This window comes from Chlamydotis macqueenii, chromosome 5 (assembly GCF_036417535.1).
Source record: "Chlamydotis macqueenii isolate bChlMac1 chromosome 5, bChlMac1.mat, whole genome shotgun sequence".
Taxonomy (NCBI): Eukaryota; Metazoa; Chordata; class Aves; order Otidiformes; family Otididae; genus Chlamydotis; species Chlamydotis macqueenii.
In genome coordinates this window covers 62,955,281-62,982,713 of record NC_141560.1, presented here as the reverse complement: position 1 = coordinate 62,982,713, position 27,433 = coordinate 62,955,281, and the positions used below count along the sequence as shown (strand labels likewise).

The following is a 27,433-nucleotide window of genomic DNA, read 5'->3' as shown; positions in this document are numbered from 1 at the left end:
GTCTCTGAATTACAGATGATTGATTTGCATATTACCTCTTTTGACCTAGATATTCTTTTGATGCCTGAAGAATAATACTGTTTAAACAAAGGTTAGTTTAAAAAGCAAACAAAAAATAAACAGACAGGAACTCCTCCTTCTCTAGCACATTCCATCTGTCCTAACCAATTGTCATAATAAAAAAAATCTTTAGTATTTTCAGTTCGTTGACATTTACACGAAGCAGGATCTGCAAAAAAAAAAAGGTTATTTGCAGTCACGCTCAGAAAGGACTAACTGCTGTTCACCCAGAACTGAATTATTCTTCTGGCTTTATTTTGTGGGTTTTTTTTTTGTTTTCATTTCTGTGAGTGATGTGCATGTTATAAATAAATTTACTAAAGTAGTGCTGAGCTAAGCAGAAAGTAGTATAAATAATCCCAGTGAAGAAAAACATGAACTGACAAAACATATTCAGGAGACCTTGGCTATGTGTGTCCTTATATTTTCACATTATTCTCTTTATATTTCCTTAGATCATAGATGAAGAAGAAACACAGTTCATGAGTAACTGTCCTGTTGCTGTTACTGAGAGCACACCTAGAAGAAGGACACGCATTCAAGTGTTTTGGACGGCTCCTCCTACCGGTACAGGCTGTGTAATTCTGAAGTAAGTCTTTTAAAGCATATTAAACTAATCATTAAAGTAAAATTCAGTTAATAATAAATCTGTAATTTATTAGATTAAGAACTATTTGAGTTCTTAGCTGCTTTTTTTCTCATTTGACACACTTTATCAAGGATAGTTCTACTTGCAGTTAAATGTTAGCAACTTATACCAAAGTATTCAAAAGTTACTCCAAGCTTCCAGTAACCATTGAATTGGTAACCCTAATTGAACTTGGCAGGCTCGCAGCCATTTATTTCCCCTAAAAATTCTGGATCTTTAAGATCAAAATTGCATCCATCTGGTTGAAATTGAGGTAAAAAACATTATCTTAGTTGAGATGAAGAATAAAAATGTTCTGTAGAGTCAGGAATTTCTAAATGGACCTTTACCAGTAGAAATAGATCTGTTTGTTACAGGTGAATGCTTTAATTTCAGAGCAGATGATCTTTTACTGATGTTTTCCTACTATTTCTACAGTCTATTTGTAAAGCATGTGTGTTGATGCTTTTTAAGCAATAGACAAATACAATAGATATAGGTGCACTTATTTTAGGGCCACTTGTTTGTCTATAGAAACCTACTATGAAGAGTATCAGAAAACTACCAGCAAAACATTGTCCCGTCTCTTAGGATTTTACGTGTCATATTTAATAGGACAGATTGATCAAATATGCATGGACAATTGGGATTTCTTTGCTTGCTTTGAATCTATGTCTGGGATAAGCCCTTGCAATTGCTAAGATGTGCCCTGCAGCAGATCAAATAATTTCAAAGAGTCTTGTCAGTACTGGGGATGAGACACAAAACACCTCTAGGCTTTTAAGGAGATGCACAAAGCTTGTGCTGAAGGTAGTTCATACCAATTCAGGAAAATGTGTTGTTAAAATTGCAACTGATTTCTGAACAGGATGCAAAATTGTCACTGGCAAAACTGATCCATGGCTGCTTTCCTCTCACCCCTCCTCCTTTTGCCGATTGGCACAAGAGATAAATACCCTTCTCTTTCTCATAGAATCATAGAATAGTTAGAGTTGGAAGGGACCTTCAACGGTCATCTAGTCCAACCCCCCTGCAAGAAGCAGGGACATCCCTGACTAGATCAGGTTGCTCAGAGCCTCATCCAGCCTGGCCTTGAACGATTCCAGGGATGGGGCATCCACCACCTCTCTGGGCAACCTGTTCCAGTGCTCTACAACTCTCATTGTAAAAAATTTTTTTCTAATATCTAATCTAAACCTACCTCCTTCTAATTTAAACCCATTACCCCTTGTTCTATCACAACAGGCCCTACTGAACAGCTTCTCCCCATCTTTCCTGTAGGCCCCCTTGAGGTATTGGAATCTGTGAGGGTGATCTAGCCCCAACCCTGACACTGGCTGTGGGACAGTCTTAAACCTTTGGCAGTGCACTTCTACCTACTGCTTCTCAGTATCGGTAAAATAATTTTGTTTAAGAATACGCTTACAGTCTTTTCTTAAGCCCAGGATAGACAAGGGCACATCGGACTGCAGCAAAACTGTGAAGCCTGCTGCTTGCTGAATAGCCAGACGTGTGTGTTAAAGTTCATATATGGAATTTTTTGAGAGCTCCTTCAGCAATCAAGAAGATTCTTTCAGTGTTGCTGAGCTGTTTATCAGTAAAGCGATTTACTTTTCCCCTCAGGACTGCCTCCTTCTCAGTTGCAAAACAAATACTGCTTGAGGCACTTACGACTTCAGCAGTGTAATAATACGGTGATGAAGCCTTTTAAAGAGACAAGATTTAAACTTTAATCCAATAAGGATACGCAACAACACAAGTTGATGGATTTTTTTTCATTACTATCCTAAGTAGAATTGCTATTACCAAAATAAATGAACCAAGACCTGTACTTTTCTCACTGAAACTTAAACATCTGTGGCTGAAGTTGGTTCAGGGGCCTGCCTGAGGCTTGTCAGCAAAGGAATGGATTAAAGTACCACCAACTGCAGGAACCATGATAAATGTTTCTTCTTTCTACTGGATCAAGTCATGCTGATGTTCAACACTGTCTGATTTTTACACTGTGAAGTACTCACATTATTGCGGAAAACTTGAGAGAGGCTCCAGCAAGTAACAGTCAGAGCTGCAGTTCTGATGTTACACACACAGAAGTACATGTTTGTCACTGCCTTAAAGAACGTAGAGTAAACCAGTGACATGCAGCCTCCTCAGAATGCTGCCTGTACGTCAGCAGTGCCTGCCTGGCACCACTTCCCCTAATTTGAGCGGCTGAAAAAACGTCTTAGAAATTGAAGTTCCTGGGGAAAGGAACAATTTTTGCTGTTACGACTGCCTATTTACAATGTGTTGTGGGTATCTTAGGTGTGTATATGCTGGTGAAAGTGAAAGGAAGTTATGTACTTTTCAGTAAAAATTATGTGAAAAATACAAGCTTGCTCCCAATGGTTGCTTTATTGACCTCAGAGGGTAAGTAACCGCTCCATTCCCAGGAGAGTTCAAAGGAAGAATGGGACAGTCACTATTATTACAAGTTGCTGACGCCAGAAATTAACATCATAATGTGGCATTTTTTTTTTTTTGTGCTGCAGTGCAGTCCTCCATGGCACCATACACCGCAATCACTGATGTGGTTTTGACATTAACAACATTTACATTTTTTCTTTTGTACGTAAAGCTTTGACCACATCTGAATTAGAGTTTACAGTCAGCATTCTTTAAAAGCCTTTTTTACGGTCAGCTCCCAAAGAACAGCGTAGGAATGTTGAATGCAATTTTCAAAATTATTCTGTCATTTGTGAGCGCTTTAACATGATAAAAAAGAAAGTCTGAAAGCAGTTGTTACTTTAAATAGTTAAGACCAACCTCATAATGGAAAAATTCTGAAACCTTGAACCTTAGAGGAAACAAAAGCTGTCTGTATTTTAATTTTTTTTTCTGTGTGTGACGGAGTAGAAATAGGTTTTTTATTATCAATACATATCTGTTTCAGTCCTTGGAGACTATCTGATCATTTTCTTTTAGAGTTTCTAAAACAGAATGGCAGCATTTTGGAGCCTGTTCTGAATCATAAGAATATATTTTTCCTTTTCTTTATGTGCTGGTCTACTTATTTCAATATATAGAAAAGTTAAATGTAGTTATAAGTTAAACATAGCTGATCCATATAAACTTATTATGGTTTTAGTGCCAAATACTGGTGATTTTTAAATTTATAATGGTATAATGAAGTATAAAGGCTTCCAGGAAGTTTTTCCCGGACTAGTACTGAGGTTTAGGAATGCTTTTTTTTGATGGTTTGAAGTCTGATATGTTTGATAGAAATACTTGATTGTCCACATTTGGCTAGTCGTCTTCTTGATGCTTTCTGAGTATAGTGCATGTGATCAGTGTGATTGTGAAAAGCATAAAATGGCACAGACAAATGGCAATCTCTGGTTCTAGGGTTCAATAAGGGGTGCTAAATATTTTGACATGAGCACGTATGGGTGTAATGCTAGCTTTCTGGGTGACTGCAAAATACAAAGTTCAGGAGAATAAACATATATTTGTATTCCATGTATCACTACTTTGCTTTCTAAAACATCTGTTTCTGTGTGAAAACTTAGAATTGGGGAAAAAAAAAAGAGGGAAATAGATTAACATATGATGTTGCACTGTAATTGCTTAGTTGAGAACAATTCATCCATTCTCTTCATTCCCACCAAGTGATGACAGTGAAATAGTGTAAAGATTCCAGTCCTTCCAGACTCTTTATTGAAACTGCCAGCGCACTGAACGTACTTCCAGGATGCAAACAGTAGCTGAGGCCCTGTTTGTCCAAACGTTTAAGCCTATGCTTGAGTCCCACTGAAGACATGAGAGAGGGGGAGAGAGAGAGAGAGAAGACTTTGCTTAGATGTTACACACTGCTTGGGAGACCCTCAAGCTTTAAGCCCTCTTTCCACTTGCCTGATGTGTGCTAGGAACACTGTGCAGCTAAATCCGATTAAAGGAAGGTAAACAGACTCCAGCATACCAGCTCTTAAAACGATTTCTGTAGACGGATGAAATGGAGAAACAGCATATCACTGCGGGGATGGCCCCAGACGCTGCAAGACAATTTTAAGCGCCTTGATTTTTAGAATGACCTAATGGAAATGGAATGAATTGTCAGCTGTCAGATAGCATAGCCAGCCTCACCACAGCTCTAGGTACTTGAATAGAAAGTTCTGCTATGTGAAACAAAGTTGTTATAAAAAGATAAATCAACAGAATGCACTCGCATCTTAGTTTGCAATAAGGATTCACTTGGCTGCCTCGGGATCTGTGCTAGCTCCAGAAGCTACCCAAGTATCAGCATGAGCAGGAAAGTGCTTACAACAATTTCTTTCTTGCTTCTGTGGTTAAAGATATTTATTTGTACCGCTCTGAGCTGTCATACTACGCGCAGTCTACTTGTTTTCATGTTCACTACGACAACAATGCAGCATTTAATTTTTCTATCCCTATTTACTTTCCAGTGTTTCTTGTGAGAGATCAAATGCTAAGGTGCCATGTGGCAATACAGGAGGACCAGGTCATTTCATTTCCTTCATTTTCTGATAAAAGTTTCTGTTTTAAAGCTTATTTACTAGATATCTGGGCTCTTCAGAATGCATTTTCTTTCTAGCATCTTTGAAAACCTACTGTTGAAACTTTCTTGAGAAATATTTATATTATTTTTGCAATGTCTAATTTATATAAAACCTAATTATATAAACAACTGAGGAGTGGCAGAGCCTGGTGGTATTTATATCATCACTTGGAAGTGGAGAAATTTTCAGGGGTTTGAACCCTGACTTGGTCAATCTGTTTTAATATTTATGTACAAGTGATTCTGAAAACTGTTTTAATTTTTTAAAACTTTTTTCTGCATGTAGACCGTTATGCTTGGTTTAGCATCTTCTGCTTTTCAGCAAAAGTAGAACAGCACATGTGCAATTTTTAGTTTTTATATCTGACAGCTAATATTCAGAGACCGTGCTTCTGTAAAAAAACACGTAAAGGAGATTTATCTGTTTAACAAAGAAAGTCTTAAATATGTGTTTCAGTTAGTTTACACCATTGACAAAAAAAAGGCAATAAATGTTTACTAAGAGTTTCTTAACGGTGATGGAGAATCATCTCTTTAGGCAGCTTTTAGCCCCAGATTTACAGGTAGGTAAAGGCCTGACTGGTGTAATGGATTAAACAAATAATGTTCTGCGAGTACTTTTAGAATTCCATAATATGAAACAAGAGTGAAGAGAATTTTGTAAATTGTCTTAGCTTGTCATATATTAAAATTTCATGGTAGGAAGAATCTCGTTACTATCCAAATTGATTAAATCTGTCAGCTGGTGTAGATCTCATGAAGAGTCAAGTATTGCTAGATGGTAATTATCTTTTCCTCCTTTAGCATTTGGTGATTTTCACAGAGTCTGAGATTAATTGTTAACGTAGTAAATGACAGCCACATGCAGATAAGTTATATTCAATTTACTGTTTAGAAAGGAAACCACAGTTCTCCGATTGGCTCATGGATTAATTGAGTTCTCAGGCAATGGATGCATCTTGTGTGGTAAATGTAACAGAAGTTCTTGCTGACAAGTCATTTATTTCTGCTATACATACCATGCTTAAACAACCAACAAATTAAAATCCAGTATCTGTAAATAGTGTTTATTACCATTACTACTTGCAGACATCCACTGTATTTGTCATAATGTCTCTGCTGTTCATTTCTGGAAATGTTTTCTGAGCCATTTCCAGGGAAATGTTTTATATTTTTTTTGAGGAAAAGTGTGAAACTTATTGGTTTTCTACATATGTAATTATCTTAATGATTTTATTTACCTTGGGTTTTGTTTGTATGTAGTCAAAAGACAGTAGAGGAATTTTAAAGAATTGCAGTCTTCCAAATAAAAACTATGATAAATTTAGTATATCAAGTACATATTGAAAAAATCTCTTGAGTAGTTGTGCTATTGTAGCAAAGCTATCATACCTACAAGGACAACTTCAACACTGGTCCATGGGTTTACACCTTGGAGATAACACTCAGTTTCCAGCCTCCATGTGGATTCTGGCAGTCCTCTTGCTCTTGAGCCTTCAAAGCTCTGAGGGCAAATAAACTCCAGCTAGAGCTTTTTGAACATGTACTTCTTGATTTCTTGTAACTTCAAGTATAATATTCAGGTCACTTGGCATCTCACACTGAAATGTGATATTGGAAAGACTAAAAGAAGAACCAAATGCAAAGGAACCAAATGTCCCAAACCCCCATGAGTTCAAAACTACATACAAGTACTGAAACTGTCTTGATATGCAGCCAAATCTCTTCTCTACACTCAAAACTCATGATGAAATTCAACCAGGGAGTCCTTGAGCCAGAAACAGAGCACAAGACATCTGGATAACAAAACCCACAAAACACAAGAGCAACTCTGTGGGGCGTAAATTAATATATGACCAACTTAATAACACTACATTAAGACAAGTGTTTATCAGAAATGCCAAATTGAAATTGTCAGAATGAAATGCATTTCAAAATTAATCTCTCTTACTAAAAGTGTTGGTATTATCATTCTCTATCACAAAAACAAGCTGCACAAATTTACTGCTACCAGAAAGAAGTTCCAGTTGTCAATGAGCTACAGAGTGGGGTCTGCATCAGTCAGATTCCTTTAAATGGGTGGAAGCTACACTGCTTCTTCTGAAATTATTGCCAGTCATATAAAAGGAACATCTGATAGATGAACACAGAGTCGGACTTAAAAAAAAAAAAAAACATAAAGAAAAAAGAATGATGTACCGTTACAGCTGACAAATTTGTGTGTTACTTTTCAGTCCTAAATTCCTCATCAGTATTTATGAGGTGACAGAGAGAGAAGCAGGGCAAAGTTTTAACTTCTCCACGTTCTTAGACTAAGGTGATTAAACAGTATAAGTAGATTCTTTGCTCTTCTCTGATGCTCTCACCACTAAAACATTTTCTTTTCTTTGCTAGGCTGTACTTACCCCCAGCATTTTTCCTTGATTTGTCAGGATACTTACCTGAGTAATATATAGCTCAAGTCTTTTTCCATATACTGAATTGGATGTTTCTTTAGATGCTTTATATGGGATGTATTCTTTAAATGCATCTTGTTTGTTATAAAATGTGCAATATGATGATCTTAGATGCTCTTTTAGGATTCCTGAATACTTGTGTGTTGTATTTAATGAAAAACAGATTAATGAATTTGTACTTATTGAAAAATCACATTGTTTATTTTGAATCTGATGACCTACTAGTACATAGTTGAAAAGCTGTGAGGACTTCACTATAAATTTATGCCTCTAAATATTCAAAGTGTAAAAACAAACAACAAAAAAAATCCTGCTTGTTTGAATTGGGTGTGAAGCTTGTTATTCAGTCTTTTCCGTTTATCCTTTCAGTCTTCCTGTGTGATTGTCCAGATAGTTACATGTCAGCAATTTTACCTGACCGTTTATTAGAATACCAATACTGGAGCAATTGAGCACAGTTATAAAGCATTTACTGAAAGCTTTCCATTATGACTAAATATAATTGCCAAGGAAAGATAGAGAACAATCTGCCTGCCTTGCGAAGCAAGAGCTCTCAGTAACAATTATATGCTGTTTATGGAACAATGGAAGATAACAGTTCTCATATTATAAATAGCTATATTGATTTTTCCCAGTAAAATTAATGAGTCCTCTGCATGCAGAGAAATGATCGTATTCCTCTAATAATAGTTTAAAAAAGTATAAATCTGTATCTTCCAGTTAACTACACACAACTGCAGTAGCTTCTTAGCTTCATTTTTGATAGAGGTAATAGCAGCATAGGTTAATATTTCTTTGTGCATAGGTTAAACAAAATATTTTATGTAAACACTCCATGTATTTCTACACAATTAAGTTAGCAATTTAAGATTTGTCTAATACGTCCTAACAGTCCTTAGAACAAATACAACCTTTGACATACAGAAGAAGTACTAATTTTCTGTATGTGATACTTTTGACCTGCTGTCATTTTTCCCCATTCTTCACCTTTGAGAGTTGATGTAAGAGAAACGTGCACAGCTTTAAATGGCTAGGGATGTACGATTGGAAGTGAGTAGATCTGGGTCCATTCTTGTCTTTCACACTGAGTTATCATCTACACCTCAACTCCTTTTTCTGTGCCTTTGTTTTCTCAAAAGCAGCTAGACTCTTTATACAACACTGCAAGATAGAAAAGGTTATATGTTAGTATTGCACTATTCTAATTCCTTAAAAATAATGTAAATGCTTTCTTCATCCAGCTATTTTTTTTTTTACAAAGCAAATAAGACAAAAATTTAAACTTTGTAGTGTAACTAACTTACAGCCCTGCATTTCATTTTTTAGGCTAAACACCCCAGGAGAGTTTAGTTGTATTAGGAAGGGAGAATAACCTTCTGCATTTCTACACAGCTTCTATATTTATAGCAGCTCTAATATTAGATTGTAAAAATGCATATTTGCATTTTAATATTTACAGTAGCAGCCTCCTGGATCTACAGACTAAATGCATCTACATTTAAAACAAAAATCCGCTTCACAGATTTGGTATTGTTTCTTTAACTTCACAGTGGGAGCACATGAATTTGGAAAGTGTTGTAAATGGATTTTCCTGTAATTTTGTGTCCTTCTAAATCATCTTTCTTACAGCACAATTAATATAGTAATCCTATAAAATCTAGCTATATTCATTCATACGCTGTTTTGTTTGCAAAGATGTAGTGTTGCAAAGCAGCTTAATGGTTTTGCTGCTGCAAGACGGATTTATTCCTTGAGGAGTGCAAAGCAATAGAAAAACAATGTTAAGAGTAAGGAGAGGATGATGGCCTTTCTTCTAGTGGTAGGGGGAATATAGTTATGGCTTTATTATAGAAGATAATATTTTTAACTGTTTCACACTTTACCTTTAAAATGCCTCTGATAATTTCATATTTTTGAAAAATCAATGTTATGGCACGTTTTGTGGTACCTGGAAGTAATGTGCAATTACTCTGATTGGTCCATATGATTATTATTTTGCACAAATACTTGTATTTTTGTAAAACAAGCTGTTTTACAAAAAAAAAGAAAAAGTTATTTCCTTTGATGTGCAAGTGGGGTAGGAATGCAGGCATTAGAAAAGTACAACATGCTTCATGATAAGACACTGATATCAGTTCTCTTTTTGATCGTCGTTGTGTTTTGTCTGGACTTTCTTGGGAAATACTGCAATTAAGATTAACTATTAAGGTTAACAGCTGACACAAATTCAAACACAGAACTGATCAGAAGTTGATTGCAATTCTCATTTGGTACTCAGCAAAGACACATGGGGTATTTAAAACTTTAATTTTTATTTCTTAAAATTTATACATCCCAAATTTCTTGGTCCTTCTAGATTCTCAACACTGTTCTAAGGATAGTTACTCTATGTTTAAATTGTGTGCTTGGAAAAATCATATGAAGTAGCAAGTCAGGTATAGTACTTTCTGCTAATTCTACTTTCTGATCCAAAACTTGAAGATAAATAGGCAAGCCATAGCAAATTATGTTAGAAGGGACTTCGGTGAAATACCCATCTTTCACTGTCTGACAGCAGTGTGATAATAGGATGAACTATGATTGAGTTGCGTCTGTCCACCTCTGTTCTTCTTAAAGGTGGAGCCTTGGCAGTCCCCATGTGGAAGTGGTGCCAATATTTACACATCATTGCTACTCTTTTGCTAAAATTATTCCTCTGATGCCCCTTATTCTCAGATGCTGTAACCCTTTTTCGACGCATGTCTTCCTTTAGTCTTCTTTTCTCTAGGCTACTTCAGTCTTTTTCCCCTTCTAGGTATCTGATTGTTCTCATTAGTCGTCTGAACTTTCTCCAAATGATCCATACCCTTGAATTGTGGTACTCAAAAGTGGGCATTGTTATCCTACAGATGCCTTACGTGACTCCACTTCTATAGAGAAAGTGTTTCCACTGTAGTGTTTGCTGTTTTTCTTAAATGAATAACAATTACTTGTGTTCAACTTCTGATACCCTAGACTTCTTTCATCCTCCTATCAAATACACCTCTCATTGTTTTTTTTTCCATTCTGTCTTTGTGCAAATAATTACTATTATCTAAAACTAGGACTTTGTGTTTAATGTTATTTAATTACTGACTCTTCAGAATTCCTCAAATATATTAACTGTTTTGCATTTTAAGCAACTGCAGCTTGATACTGTCTGCAGTCAGTAACTTGTTCTCTATTCATCATTTAAGTTATTAATGAAAATATTGATGTATGCTTAACCTCACTGAACTTGAAACTCTTCAGTGAGTTCCAGCTGAATTCTAAACATATGAGAAACGAAATTCATTTTAAATGTATGAACATTGCTGTCTAAAAAATCCTGCCATCTACTTCTGAAGTAACTAATGTGTAGGCATCTTAAATAAAACATTGAAAATAATCTACCAGTTTGATGTGCCTGAGTATTTACAAATCTAAAAAGATGTATGAAAAAAACAGTAAAAGTTTTTATTCAATAGTATTTTTTATTGACAAAATTTGTGTTGGAGAAAGAGAAGAATTATTGCATCTTATTTACATATCCTGGAGAGGAAATGCAAAAAGATTTAAGACATGTAAGGAGGGAAGTTCTCTGTGTCTTGCACTGAAATCTGATTTTATCTGAATTTTGCTCCCAGTAAGTGGGGAAATAAAACGGTAAACTCTGATTTCTTTCTGTCTAATTCTCTAGTAGAGTCTGTATTTTCATAAATTTCAAGTAGTGGAATAAAAAAAAAAAAAAGACTCCATAGTTTTCTTGTTTGCTGTTTGTAAATGAAAATCATTGTTAATTTAGGAGCCCAGCAGCTGTAGAACATTTGCCATTCGGCAGCAGCTGTCAGTAGCACTCCAGTTTATTTTACAAACAGATGTTTAATTTGACTTCAATGCCATTGTCAATTTTTGAGGGGAAGCAAAGAGAGGAAAGGAATAGAAATAATCATGATAGTCGTAATTTGATTTCCTTTCAAAACATAAAGGAGAGTCACAACTGATGACATCAAAAGTGTTTTCATTTTTTATTACTGAATGTTTTAAATCAGTTTTTTATAACCAAATGAACTGAAATTAAGCTTTCTCAGTGCATGGTAATGCATGCTGAGGAAGTGATTTGTCTTATGTCTGGAACTGAAGGCATTATTTTAAAGTAGTATATGCTACATTTTTACAATATGTATTTTATTTATTAAACAAAATGTTATACTCTTTCTACAGTTTACAGATAAAGATATTTTTCTCTATATATTAAAACCAGGGCAACAGTAGGCTCACTGTTATAAAAACATAATGTTGTTTACTGTAGTATGAGTATTCTCATTTCACATCAAAAAGAAGTGAAGGGCAAATTGGGTCCAGCAATGATGAAATGAGATAATGAAAGAGCTAAGTAACATCATGTGGTTCATTTTTAATTTTAGTAACCAATGATTTTATCCAATATGTGCCTAGTGACTAGGAGGCTTTAATAAAATGCACTGTTAGAATATCTTGGCAAGATCCTCCGTTATTCAAAATGTCTATAGACTCAGACAAAAGAGTCAAAATTACCAGTGTATGGTCTCGATCCTACAACACTTTGTCAATTCTTAGATGTTACAAAGTGTGATTTAAATTAGTCATAAAGATGACACATCTTACTGGTCATTTGCTCCTTCTTAATAGACTTTGTTCAGGTATTTCAAGACTGTGTTTCTATGAGGTTTTATAAGTAAACCCACAGTTACATTTATGAAGCTATACTGGATGTGTTATTTTGTATGAAACTTTCTGCGTTAGCAAATTTTTTCTAGCATACTGAGTTCAGTATTTGCTGAACTGCATGTCCACAAAAATCTAGAACAGCTCTGCATAGAGCATTTTACAGTTAAAATTTCAAGCACAGCTATATTTCAGTGTGAAAGGCAAATGACCGAATTAACAAAGTGTCAGATCCTGACTTATATTGAATAGTATTTAAATTCTCATGTGGATTTAAATGTATTAACTGCAGACTCTCTAAGAGTGATGTATTATATAAATAAGGGTCTCAGAACCTGAACACAGTATTTATCTTGATTCTTTGTTCCATATGAAGCACCACAAAATCAATTCTGCTTTGTTTCCTTAAAGGAGAAGCTACATGTGTTGTTGCAGTTCTTCAGAAATTATGAAAGGAAAAAACCACCTAGAAGAGGAGTTGTTCTTCTTGCAAACTGACTGTTGAGTTGTTGTCTTTCTAGTTATCTGGTTTGAGAATTTTTGGAAGGGATTTGTTGAAAGAATTGAAATATTAAATTCAACCAATAATTCCATGGGCCATTCTTTTATTTTCCTTGCAGTAATTAGGTACCCACTTTTTCTGTCTTTTCTGCTTCATTCGATATGCATTAAGTATCTTCGCCACCTGAACAGCAGCAGTGTGAATGCTTTTTACAGTGCTTTGCTGGAGAAATGGATTTGTTGCTCAGTCAGTTCACTGCTTCAGCAGAATATCGTTTAAAGTCTTGCAATGCACCAGAAAGCACACATGATTTCTTTAATGGTTTCTGGGTTTTCAGTTGCTGCAGAAAGGATAGGCTTGCAGACAGAGGGGCCTGTGTCTAGAGTAGAGAAGGGATCAGCTCTGTTCGTTAGAAGGATAATGAGCTTAACACTTGCTCACTGCACAGACAGTGCGTGTAGCCTGGTGATATCCTTAATATGTACCAACAATGCATTTTGCCTATAATAATGCTTCTTCCCATAGATTCGTCTGAAAATGGAATATACATACTTGTTCTGTACATAGAAAAAAAGGTGTGCTCTCTCATGCCGCAATTGCCTTGCAATTGTTTGCTGAAGTAAATATATGACGAGACAAGGAACTTGTGTAGAAAACATATACAAAAATGTTCCACACTGCAGAGATGATGCCATGTATTGAGGTACTACCATTTCATGATGGTTCATAAAGAAATTCTCTTGTTCATCAGAGTAACTTAGATAGCAAATACTAATGAGCAGGCATTTATCTAATTTCTCTGAATAAATGATGGACAAAGCATTATCTTCAATATAGTGAAGAAACACAAATAGCTCTTCATCCCTGCCAGTTTTATAGTAGTAGTCTGTATTTCTGCCAGACATAGTTCTACTCACAAAGTACTAAATATAGTCAGGCAAGTAAATAAAATAATGCTAAACTCATGAGGAGGCAAATTTCACAGATACATTGCATTGTCTTTATCAGCAAGCAACTTGGCTCAGCAAGAATAAAGTTTTGAATTGTGTCCTTATAATTTTCTAGTTTTCTAGTGGCTACTCATGCATCAGAAGAAATTCAGGCAGTGATTCTCTTCTGATTAAGTGAAACTGAAGTTGGTAATTGATTTCAGTAGGTTGTTCAGCTCTCAATAGAGAGTATCATCTCACAATCAACAGCAGCATAAGATTGCAGGACAAAACACCCTCAGCATCAGTGTATCTGATAATTGCATGTTTTTAATTTTCAAAGCATGTATTTTTTGTCTCTTATTCCGTGAAGATGTTTGGTGGGAGCAAATGACTGCCTGCTGTAAAAAGTCAGATAGGTGTATGTTATGTTTTTGTCTTGATGATCAGGAGGTTTGTTTTCCTTGTTCCATTTTGAAATCTAAACCAACTGTTGGAAAAGTTTAAATTGCTCTGCTTGGATGTCAGTCTCAAAACCATAATTGATTCAGCTATTTCCCGTGCACATGTCTGAAGGAGCACTCCTGCTTCTCTCTGCAGTGCCGTATCCCTTCCTCTATTTCCTCCTGTATCTCTGATCACACTTGGTATATCTCAATTATCCATATTAAAACATCTCCTTTTCAGAGTCTCTAACAAAGTGAAGAATCTAATTAACTGCACTTCTGTTCCAATTAAAAGTTAGTAGGGCTGGATTCCAGTTCCTACTCTACGCCTGCTTCTTAAAGCTGCTGATATGAAGGGTAATTTATCATGTTAATCCTTTCCATTAATACTTACTGCTGTTCACAATGCTCCTTTAATAGTTCTATTCATATGCTCTCCTTGTCCTGATGATTGAGGGAGATACAGAATGTGTAGCTTTTGCTTAATCCCTGATCCTTTAAGCATAGTTGTAATCGCTTCCTCCCTGAAATGATGACCTTTATCTGGGTCAACAAGACTTCCGGAGTCCCACAGAGGCACAAGACTTCTTGATACTGTTGGGCTTTTTTTTCCTCTCCCTGCTGCTGTATGTTGTTTTATAGAAAAGGCTTCAAACAACTTTGAGAAAGAATTGGTCACTTCTAAGGAGTTTCATTACCCCAGCTTGTTTTGGGGAGCTAATGTATGTGATCTACATGTAATCACATCCACAGTCTGACAACCCACTGCTGCAGGAGAGACATCACTAGACTTTGTTCTTGCCCTTTGTTGCATATCTCAGACAATTTTTGATCCATTTCCTAACACCTCTTTCTGGACCTTTCAACATTGCTATTTCCTTCACTCTTAAAGAGTATTTTTCTGGTTTGCAGGAGCATTTTGCAATTCTTATTTCTCCATTTACTTTCTTGTTCCTTTTGATTTACTTTCTTGTTCCTTTTGTTTCTGCTGTGCTCTAGTAACTGCCATTTCTGTTTAGTTTGTATGTCCCAGGTCTGCTGCTGCTTTAGCGGCTGAATCTACATTAGCATCCCATTCAGCTTCCTCATTCTTATTATTTTGAGCCTTTAGATGTCTAATTCACAGCTGATCCCCTTGGCAATTCCCACATTTACAAATCTCTTCTGCACCAATCCTTACTCAAAAATATTTCTGTTGCCCAGCCTTTACCTTCTCCTAAGCTAGTCAAACACCCAATATTGTGTCCCTTCACATAATAATCTGAATCTGTTAAGATCACAACCCACTGTCCTGGTTCTGGCCAGGATAGAGTTAATATTTACCTGAGCTGGGGGGAGTGAGAGAGAGACTGCGTAGTCTGGTCCCCGTTGGGGCTGAACTACGACACCCACTCAGCCTTTCCTTGTCTTTAAACTTCAAGGATTACTGTAGTCTGTTTGCTGGGCTGACCTGTTTGGAGAGCTCCTTGTGTGTTGTCCCATTCAGGTTCAAGCCATGCGTGCCATGGGCGCCATTTCCATTAATATACTTTGAAATTCCACCAGTGAACCAAAGGTGATTTATGCTGTAATTTGGTGCTGAAGTCCTTAAAAATCTTCCTCAATCCAATGTGTAGGTGGTGTTTATAAATGATTTGGCATTGATCTTCTGTTGCCATATTGATTAGGGCACAACGAAAGAGATCAGGTTGCTGAAAGTTTCTGAGGTAATCTGTGGTTCATTAATATTAATATCTTCAGAGCAATAGAAGTATTGGAAGCTCTGTGCTTCCTGTCAATGATCCTGGCAGGGTACAATTTAAAGGAGACATCTCATGTGCATCATGACAGGGGCAGTACAGGTAAATATTTCATTTTTGTATTGTCCAAGCAGCTGCTAAGCATTCCTAAACATAGATTGAATAGGACAGCTCTAGTGTTGATATTTCTACATGTTCATGGGTTACTGGGGCCATCTTGTTCTTTTGATGTGTTGTAGCAAAACTACTGCCAGTGCTATTGGTGTGGCAGCTCATCAGACACAAGAAAGTTGAATTGAATTTGGCATTTTTAGGACTCAAGCAGGAAGAGAAAAAACTCTGTTGTATAGGTTTCTTGCCATTGCACTCTCCAAAAATCTAGGTACTAAAGTTTCGCAACAATATTTGCTAGAAATCCTTACTGCAACTGATTTTTGCAACCAGAACTATGAACTAGAGATGCTATCCTAACACTGTGCTCAGCCGCAAACTTGTTGCAGCAGATGTTGAACAAAGAGTAAGAGGAGAAGCTTGGTGAAAACCTCCCTAATGATACAGAATAATCTAATGTATTAATTAGATCATTCTTTGATAATTATATGTTGCCATGGCCTTTCAGCTATTTCTCAAATATAATTTTAATGTGCCTTCTTCCCATATACTGTTGTTGAGGAAGAGGAAAATGGAAAAGTTACAGATCTCAACCCTTTTATCTTTATTGGTCGTTTCTTTCCTTTCATTTCTCTGCACTCATATCTTTCAGCGTAAACAACCGGTATCTCTTGGCATTAGCTGTCTGAATGTTCCGTAGGCTGCAGTCACAGCTGTCAGTGAAAGCTCTTAGAAAATCCCAGGTAGAAGAGATTCAGTTGTTAAAGGTATTAATTCTTGAAAGGTGAAATGTGTGTCTCAGCTGCACTAAGGAAATGGCAAGTCTCCTCTTCTGATGCTTCCGAATCCAGTTCCAGTGGATTTGTGGTGTCAGACTTAACCTTAAGCACTAAATGTACTGCATGAAAATTAAACTTCCCTAGGCAAATACATTCATAATATTAAGTTTTATTTCAAGAAGTAATATTAAGCATTTTAATATCAAATCAAGTTAGCTTAGTTTCAGTGGGTGTTAATTTTTTCTGTCACCCATTGTGGGGCTTCAGGCTCCTGTCAACTGAAATGAGGTGAAGGTTTTTCTGGGTTTGAAAACATCAAATACTTTGTTCCAATTTGGATTCCTGCTACTAAATACCTAGTAATTAGTATTTTACAAGTAGGTGGACCTGGTTAGGATGTTTCTCTTGACATACAGTTTTTATCTGTACAAGCAAATAATTTACTTATTAAAATATAACTTCAGTGTATTGCTAGCTGACACCTTTTCTGAAACAATAGTTGGAAAATGACAGCTCTGATATTTTTTGTTTTATCTACAAATTCTCTTCCTTTCTTCCTGAATTTCCTAATAATATTAATGATTTAGAAAATTTTTTCTTAAGTTTTGGGGAATTTTTTCAAGCTTCATTAACTGGGCGCTCATGCTGATATTTAATGTTACTTATTTTGCTTTTTTAATACAATACGCCAAAAAAATATTTTTTTTTTTTTTTATCCCCCCAACTTGGAGTGGGGGAAGGTGGTTCAAGAGGTGAAGGGAATATGTGTAGGGTATAGAGATTTTTAAAAAAAAATAATGGTAAAAGGACAAATCTGCTTCTTACTGTGTTACAGCTGTCTGCACTTGCTATGCGTTAATGGCAAAGTGAACAGAGGTTGGGTAGTGACAGCAGGGAATTTGAGGAGTGGTGAAGAGTTAACACATGTGAAAGGGTTTGAAGTGTAACTTTTGGCTGTGTGGTTTGTTTTTTTTTTTTTTTGCCATGCCCTGGCGTAGCAGGTAGAGCTGGCTACAGATTGAAAAGGGGGCTATGGCTGCCTCTTTCTTTTCTTGCTTCTCTTGAACACCCAGAGGAATCAAGGCTTTGAGTCCCCGTGCAAGTGAGTTGAGTGTCATACTGGTTGCATAGACCTTTTAAGCAGAAATAAAACAATGCTTGACAAGTTTTTTTTTTGTTTTCGTTTTGATTTTAGGATTTGTTAGTTAATACACATGTGCTTAGCATCAGTTCTTATCACAAGTCAGCTCAATGAATGAGTTAGCTGTTGTGTAAGATGAGTCTGGGCTCACTAGCTTGATGAAAACTATGTGCCCGCCTTTGATAGAGTGTTTCCATCTACTATACGAAAAAGGTACTTAAAATAACAGAATAAATATATCCTCCAGCCATCAAGTCCTATCCAATCTTTTCTGACTTTTCTTTAAGATGTAATTTATAATGCTTAATTTTGAAATTCAAGGAGATGGTACTTGCTACAAAAAATAGTGGCTAGCAAAATACCTGGTGAAGGTACAGTCCACAAATAGCAATGGGCTTTACGCAATGTGAAATTTTCTCAAGAGTCCCAGACAAAGTAATTCTTTTATCTTTTTTGCCTTTGGTGGTGTTTTTTGGGTTTTGTTTTTTTGAAATTATTTTGTCAGTATGAATTTTTATCCTGAAGATTTTGGATTTAATATTTATGTCTTGTGACCATTCAGGCAAAGAACAGAGGGATTTTCTGAGGACAAAGACAAGATAGCAGCATATGTAATTGTGTTTTCCCTCAGAGCTTTTTGTTGAAATCACTAAGCTCTCATGGATGCCTGTGATGATAGACTGAAGTGTGATATGAAGGACAACCAAAAGGATTTTGAAGCTAGAGCAAATTTGTAAGACAAGTTTAGAGTACTTTGCTCTTGCTGTGGGGTTTCTCTTGATTATATTTCCTCACAGTATGGGTGAAATGTTGAAAACTAAAACTGAAGAAGGACATTTTAGTGTATGTGTATGCACTGAATTTTTTAGAAGTGAGGAGCTTTTATTGTTTTTGATCTGACTAATCTATTAGAGGAAAGGCACTAATCCTGTGCAGGAATGTAGATGTTGAATTATGGCAACACTGATAAACTTCACATCAATATTACCATGTTTTATCCAACATCGAATACAAAGTCTGGTTGGTTTGCTCAAACTGTGTTAACAAGATAAAAACAAACAAACGAACAAACCCAAGAAAATGACAACAAAAACCACACCATCTATGTTGGCTCCTAAATTAGACATCAAGAAAGAAAAAAATTCATGCAAGTTTTTAATAGTACTGACCCTCGTTAATGATGGCTGATGACAAAATTAGATTCTGGTGTAGATAGAGCTTGTTCTTTGGTGAGACTGAGTACAGTTTCTGAGTTTAAAACTATTTTGAGGGATGTAGTTGTCAAATACCCTACCAGTGTAAAAGTTGTTGGGTATCTAACGGCTAAAGGGTTGTATATGTTTTCAGAGGAAGTTTAATTTATTTTTAATAAGAGTCTCCTAAATATTAGAAAAAGAGGTAAATGTTGTTGGTAAACTTCTGGAGTTTGCACATTTCCTGACCTTGTAAGTGCTTGATAGAAACATAGGGTTGTGGTGGTGGTGTTTTTTGTTTTTTTTTTTTCCTAAGACAACACAGAACGAAATAAAATGAGAACATCCTAAATAGTGCATTAGAATTATCAAATCCAGTAGCACCAACAAAATTACAGTAGATGTAAATACATGGTTTTCACCTCACTTTCTAGGGCTCGGGTAAACGATACATTTAGAAATTCTGTCTCTCCAAAAGACAACAAAACCAAAAAAGCAAACAAACTTAACATCCTATTAAGTATAATTGTTCTCGGTAGCTTTCTTGGGTGAGAAATAACTCATAATAATGTAATTAAATCAGTAAAGCATGGAATAATTAAGAAAATCATTTTGATGGCTAGAAGGACAAGACAAGGTTAACTCATAAGTAATATAGAGCAGAAAAAGTTTCTTATCTGCAAACCAGTAGTTCATGATTACTTCTGAGTACCCAGGTGGAACTTCGAGTATCCTCACTAGGTCTGGCAAAATCTGTTTTATTAAAATGTAACTCTAATATTGTACTTAATGGTTTTGATGTAAGCCTAAAAAATGTCATAGGAACAATTCTTATAGATCCTCTTCCTTGCTTCTTTTGTCAAATCATTACACCCACAGAGGCAATTTAAAATAAGAGTATTTCTGTTGATGCTAGGATTTGACAAAAGCAGTAAGGAAGATGATCTAAAGCTGCTTCTATGGAAGAAAGGAAAAAAAAAAAAAACAAACCCACCTCAGCTTCTGGTATGACTTGGAGCGTTCACAAGGCTGCTCTGAATTTTTATTGTTTATGACTTTTCCTGTTTATTAATATCCCAGATGCAATTTATACAATTTTGGTAGAGCTTTTCACAGCAGGATGGTGCAGTCACTGTGGAACTGTGCTGGAGAGGGACCTTCTTATTCCAAGGAAGTCTTTCAGGGCAGATCTCACTCCCCTCATTCTCAGATGTGATCTCACCAAACAGACAGGAATAAGTCTGACCTGCTTGTATCCAACCTGCAACGTTCTGAAGTAGTATTGCCAAAACAAATATTATAGAAGCTACCAGATGTTCCTTGATTTTCGCTGAGAGAACCACAAAGCAGAAATCATAAGTAACATTTTCAGGAGATTTTTTTTTTTTTTTTTACATAAAACCAGGTGCTGCTAGATATATATGCCTGAAACATAGAGTTTTGCTCCTTAGTTTGGTGATGGAGAAGCTTGAACTCTAATCCAGAATCATCCTTTTTGAAGAAAAAGGGAAAAAACCCAAATTTTTTGAGTCATATTTGTTTCCTTTTTCTTTTTTATTCCATGATATGCTGATAGTCAAAGAGAGAAATAAGTCAATTCACTTAGATCTGTTAACATGTAGGGGAAAGCAATTGGTTCTCCCCTTCCCATTAAGTTCAGAAAGCACTGGATGTTGGAAGAGGTGAGAAGGATTTAAGCAGACTAAGCAGACGTGTACCTTCTGTAAATTCTTAAAAGCTTTCTTACCTCTCTGTAAAAGTTAGCCATTCCATTTTTAAGCTGGTTTTGTAAGCCTCAAAACCAAAGGAAAGTCTCTTTAGGCCTAATAAGTACTTTTATAGAGCAATAAAAATTATGTCAAATAAATAAAAAGGAAACAAAAGGTAGTGATAAAAACAAGTCAAATACACTGGTCAGATGCTTTGGTCTGTCTTCAATCTAGTAGCCAATTATTAAAACAATGACTATTTTAAAATTAATTTAGTATTGTTTCTGTCTGGGTATTTGTGAAGTTGTGTGCCTGCTTCTGGTTTTTATGCCGCCTTCTAATATACCAATCTTGTTCCACTTGGAATCAGTAACAAAACTCCCATTTAGCTTATTGGCTCCATATATAATTTCCATACATAATTTCAAACCCAGCTGAAGAGACAATGACTTGGAAAGCTCTGAAGCTTTTATTGTTAGAAAAGGAACTGTTCCCTTGACATTTCACAGTGACGAGCTAACTGTAGCAAAAACAGTAATATAAGTACACTTTAGACTTCAAACAAGCTTTCTACATTTTATTTCTAAAATAACTGCTTCTGAAATTAAATACTTGTAATGTCTTTGTTATCTGCAGGCTTGGGAGCTCCTTTATCAAGCAGCTGATTTCCTGTTTATTTGGATTACTGTCTAGGCAACCTGTTCTAGTGTTTGATCACTTTGACCATCCTTGTGATGAGAAAGGTTTTCCTTGTACTTCCATGGCATTTCTTGTGTCCACGCTTGCCTGTTGTCTTGCATCCTACCACCATGCACTTCTGAGAAGCACCTGGATCTACTTCTTCTGTATCTTTCTGATAGATAGTTGAAGGCAACAAGCAGTAAGATTCTTCCTTTGCATTTTCTTCTTTAGACTGAGTGAATCCAGGTCTCAGCCTCTCCTCAAACATCGTGGGATCCATTCCTCTAATCATCTTGATGGCCCTTTGTTGAACTTTCTCTAGTGATGTAATGTCTCTCTCAAACTGGGCAGCCCCAAACTGGCTGTAATACTCCAGATATGGTCTCGCAAGTACCAAATGGAGGGGAAGAAATCACATTCCTTGTCTGGGTTGCTACACTTTTGCTGAAAACATCCAGGAAGCTGGTGGCTGCAATGGCATGCTGCTGGCTCATGGTCACCTTGTCCACCAGGACCCTCAAGGCCTTTTCTGCAAAGCTGCTCTCTGCCTAGCAGGTGTCCTGTGTTGTACTGTTGTATCTGCATTATTCCATCCTCTGTGCAAGACTTTGGCTTTGCATTTTCATGGGCTTCCTGCCAACCCATTTCTTGTGTCTGTTGGGATCTTCCTGTCTGAATAGTAGCCTTACTCTTTAGCATGTCAGCTGCTCCCTCAATTTAGTATCATTTGCAGATTTGTTGAGGTAGCATTCCACTCCCTCATCCAGAACTTCAGTAAAGGTGCTATTGGCCCTAGTATCAATCCTGGAAGATGGCTGCTTGTAACTGGCCAGTGTATGAGAAATTAAAGCACCTTGACAATATGGGAGTTGTGATGATGTATATACATTTCAGCTCAGGTTTCAGTTACTCTCCTTTTTATTTATCATCCTACATTACTGTTTTCCAGTTTTATGCTACAGTGTTTGAAGAACTATCATTCATTGTGTATCAAAAATTGCATGTGTTTCATTGAGTCTGTGTGAAAGTGTTGGCTCTCAATCACAGTGTAGCATCCAAAGTCTTTAGGCTTGACTTTGGTTTTGATTGTAAAAGCTGGAAAAACTAATGTAGCATGCCACTGCACAGGGTGGCCATTGGGCTGATATTCTTGTTAGTAGTTGTATTGGTGGTTTTGTTTTATTTTTTTTTTTTCCCCCTCTGTTTCATGTTAGAAACCCTGCAAAAGGTTTCTCAAAAAGCTTTGTTTCTGCTTCTCACATAAGTTAAGTGGTCAGTCTCTTCTGATGGCATTTAAACTGTCCCATGACAGTTCTCATATGAATAAAAAGACAAACTTAACTTACTCTAGGTTTCATTCACTTTCTGTAACTTGCCACAGGCTCATATTTATCCCTAGTGGAAACACTCCCTTATAAAGATGAGGATTAGGAGATCCTCTTCACCAAATACTGGCAAATCATGCCCTTGATTTTTGTAAAAGTCAGTCTTGCTTTTCTCTGTTTCATGCTGGTTTTTCTCACAGCCTTGGTTGGTTGCCTGTATTGTCCGTTACCACATCATCTTTAGAAGATGCCAGACCTATTAAGGATGACAGCAAGCTGAAGTTTCAGCACCCTTTCCAGTTTGATCTGTTTGATCTAGCTTTAAGAGGTTTACAAAACCCAGTTATTCTCCTGGGTACTATATAATGTGAAATGAAGGATTCTTTCCTATCCTACTCTGACCTTGTATCTTGGCAAAGAAAGCACAGTAAAATAGCATCTTATTTTTGATAATTTTATGGGGTGGAATATTGTCAAGGAAAGGTTTACATGACTACAACAACACTTCTAAGCATATATGGTCTTATTTTTCTTCTCGCTTCAACTGGTATGAGTGAGGAATAACTCTAGAGAGATCAAGATAATTACTTGACTGTAAAGTTGAGGTAAGATAAGAATCTGGTCCTTGCTATTTAGAGTTTTAAATATGAGTGATGGTACAAAATGTTGCTAGAAAAATGTGCTCCCTTACAAAGAAGAGTGCCAACTCCCAAAGCATACTCTTCTCAGAAAACTCACTGTCCAAAGAATTATTGAATGTTTTTGAATTTAACGAAATTCTGTTTTCTTATAGAAAGAAGATAAAGTTTTCATGTTAATTAAATTTTATAGTTAAAAAATGATCAAAGCAGCTGGTTAAATTTATCTATATCTGGAAGGGGTTACCTGAGCCATTTGAACATATTTTCCAGCTGATTATTTGTTTTGATGTTTAGCATATGATGGTTATGATACCAGTTTGCAAGAAGAACTGGGGCTTGGTGCTTTGCTGACTTGAAGATCTTTGATGCAAAATTAAATTTATAGTCTCTCAGATGGGAGGCTAAAAATCAGCTAAATTTCAGCTGTAAAAAAAAAAAAAAAGCACAGTAATTCTGGTTTTCCCTGTATCGTTTTCAGATTCAACCTCACTACCCCTCCCCAAACTGAGGCTTACTTACATTTTGTTTGAACTATAAGCATTAATAAAATATTCTAGATTAAATTAATATTAAAATGGCTTGCCTTTTGGAACCTTTGAATTGCTTTTAAAGATTTTTAGCTTATTCTAGCTCTTTTTCTAACTTCTGTTTTATATTATATTTGCACTGAATTTCTGTCATATATGAGAAGTATTTATCTCTTCAGAATGCTGTGTAATTTCCTACAAACAGCTGCTTGCTTTAGCTGAGCTATTTTTCTAAAATTGAATATGATTCCAGTATTTTAATGTAAGATTTAATTGAAATATTGAGTATTCAGTTGACTGTCATGCATTTCAAGTGCACAGATCCTCACCTTATGACTGTGATCGCTTCTCTAAAGGTAATAAGATTCAAAGTTTCTGTAAAATGTGATGAAATTCAAATGCAAGTTGAAATAAAAATATTGTATCTGTACTCCTGTGTTGTGTGTATGTATTGTCAGAAGAGGGATATATACCTAGGTCTTACCAGTCCAATTCGGTCCTTTTGCTACCATATCATGCATTTCCTTCTTCCTTTAAGGAATAAATATTTTTTTTTCTTTATAGAGCCAGTATTGTGCAGAAGCGCATAATTTATTTTCAAGATGAGGGTTCTCTCACCAAAAAAATTTGTGAACAAGGTAAGGTAAAGTAAAACATATTTCTGACTTCCTTGTGTTCTACATATTTCTCTTAATCCATTATATCAAACTAAAATTTTGAGCCTTTGAACAGTTTCATCCAGGTTCAGATTTGGGATCTTCCATTCAGTTATGTTCTTCCTTATCATGTATACTGTTCCTCACACAATCTTCCTTGCCCTCCCCTGAATGTGATACCTGCAACTTTTTACCTGGTCTTTGTGTGAAACCCGTTTGTCTCCAGGGCGTTTAGTTTATTGAATCCTGGGCTATTTCATCCTTTCCTAAACCTGAGCGTTGCAGCTGGTTATTGCATCCCTCGGGAAAATTGATATGCTTTGACTGTCCAGAAATTTCAAGCCTATTGTGTTTTGAGATCAACTGAGGTTTTGTCCATATCATATAAGAATGAGAAACAAACCCATTTTGAATCTGAAGGCTACTGAAATAGTAGTGCTTTCTTATTTAAACGTGGATTTAAATCATTATACCAATTTATAAATATGATCCAGATATATCAGGGTTTTAGTTTAGTCTGGTGTAGCCCAACTTAGAAAGAAACAAAAAAAACCCATGCATTTAACTCAGATTTATTTACTGGAGTATTTATTATGTAACTTTTCTGTGTATGATTTTGAGTTGTAACCATCTTCAATGGGTACTTTGCTGCTTTTTCAGATGCAGCCTCAGAAGGTGTGACTGACAAACCAATTTTAGATTGTTGTGCCTGTGGAACTGCCAAATACAGGCTAACTTTTTATGGAAACTGGTCAGAAAAAACACATCCCAAAGACTTTCCACGTGAGTATAATTCTTCTATTACTGTTGTACCATACAGGGACTGTGAAGAGGGTTGGAGCTTGTTGTATGAAACAACATTACTTATTTACAGCTCAGCAGTGTAAATTATGACATATATGGAGTACTGCTAAAGTTCAGTATTGAAAATCCATGGATCTTTCTGCGAATGCTATACATTACAAATTACTTCTATTGATTTCTCTGACATTTTGAACTGAGATGTATATAAGATCAGACTTTCAAGATTTCTTTGTGGTAAGAAATGTTACTTCTTCTTTATTTATTTGGAGTTTTTTGTTTGTTTTTTTCCCCAGGGAAAACTTAGACTGGCTCATAACATACAGCTAGGAAATGAGATTTTAAGAAAAGTACCACAAAGGATAGGCAACACAAATGTTTTGAGTTTATATTCATGCCAGTCTAGTCAGTATGTTTTCCTTCAAAGTCTTTTGAAAGATTCCCGTTAGTTTGGTGAGCCCTGAATCTTTCTGTCCAAGGACATTTACTAGATATAAAGACCTTAGAATATTCTCTCTTCTTTGTCTTTGTTGATTGAATAGACAGATAAAACATACGTTCTGAGCTTTGCCTGTCTGGGTTTTTAAAGTTTCTGTACTGCAGAATGAGTATTCTTGTTGCAATAACCTAAGTAACTGTAAAAGCTAAAGTTACAAAAATGTGTGTATTATGCATTTATTTTTTCATTACTGACTCCACAGTCTGTGGCAATAAAGGCTAGGAAATTATTTGAGAATGTGAGTCACATTTACTGGTATTTAAACTTTATTATGTTGTCTGTGGATGATGTTTATTATATAGACTTTATATGTTGATTTTTTTTTTATGAGTCAGAATATCATCATATAACCCAAATATGGTTTATGCATCAATCAGCTCATAGTTTTAATAGTCTAAGCAATATTGCTTATGTTGAGTCTCTCATACATTTTAAGTTGAATGTAGCATTGTTCAAATATTATTTGTCAGCATAATTTATGAGAGATAAAATAAGCCAAAACCAATAATTGCAGAAATGATCTTTTAGGCAATTGGGTGATTCATGTATCTGCTGAGTGTGAGACACTGTATGCATTATTTTTTTGGATCCAACTGGTGGTTAGAAATAGGGCATGAGAAAATGATTGAAAACTATGAAATTACTGTGACTTAATGATGCAATATTGAGATAAATGGCCTTTTCTTTTAAATCCAAGCCAGTGAACAATTGAAGAGTACGGGTACGTGACTGAAAGTGAGCGAGATGCAATAGTTTGCTATAATAGTGGACTCTGTAAACTGCTCTCTCTCCCCAGTTACAGAGTGGTGAATTATATTAATGTTTTACTATAAAAGCTGGAGAAGGGAAAAGATAATCATATAATACTAACAGGATTAAGCCCAGTAATAACTACTGATAAGATTTTACATTGAAATTTTTGAAAGTTGAGAAAAAGATCTCATCCAGATGTAGTGATGAAAAATGAAAACTAGGCATTGACATTATTCTTTAAAATGTTGAACTTGTGCAGTAATTATATTAAAATAAAATGTTATTCATGACGGACTGAGATAAATCATAAATTATTTGCCAATCCATCACATAAAAAATTCTTGTCTACATATATACTGTCAGTATGAGCGAAATAAAAAGTAGATAATAAAATTTATATTTTGTGACTTTTCTTTAACTTATCTTCTGACTTGCTTTAAAAACCCCTAAATAATAGGTGCTGTTTTGCTTAGCTTTTCTCCAAAAAGCTGCTTTGGCCAAATAAAATATTTTCTTTTGTTGTTACACAGAAATGTTTCTGGAAGGTGCAGTGCAAAACTTTAATTCTGGGAAACTATTTTTAGGTTTTCACACATTC

The 27,433-nt window shown here is 35.7% G+C and overlaps 1 protein-coding gene across 1 annotated transcript in view; it reads left to right on the top strand.

Moving 5' to 3' along the window:
- The window catches only part of SPON1 (spondin 1), a 209,419-nt gene that overhangs the window by 42,218 nt on the left and 139,768 nt on the right, over nt 1-27,433 (top strand). The window contains exons 3-5 of the mRNA XM_086749024.1: nt 516-649; nt 24,691-24,764; nt 25,443-25,565. Of these exons, the coding sequence (XP_086605150.1) occupies nt 516-649; nt 24,691-24,764; nt 25,443-25,565 (331 nt within the window). The remainder of the gene's footprint in view (nt 1-515; nt 650-24,690; nt 24,765-25,442; nt 25,566-27,433) is intronic.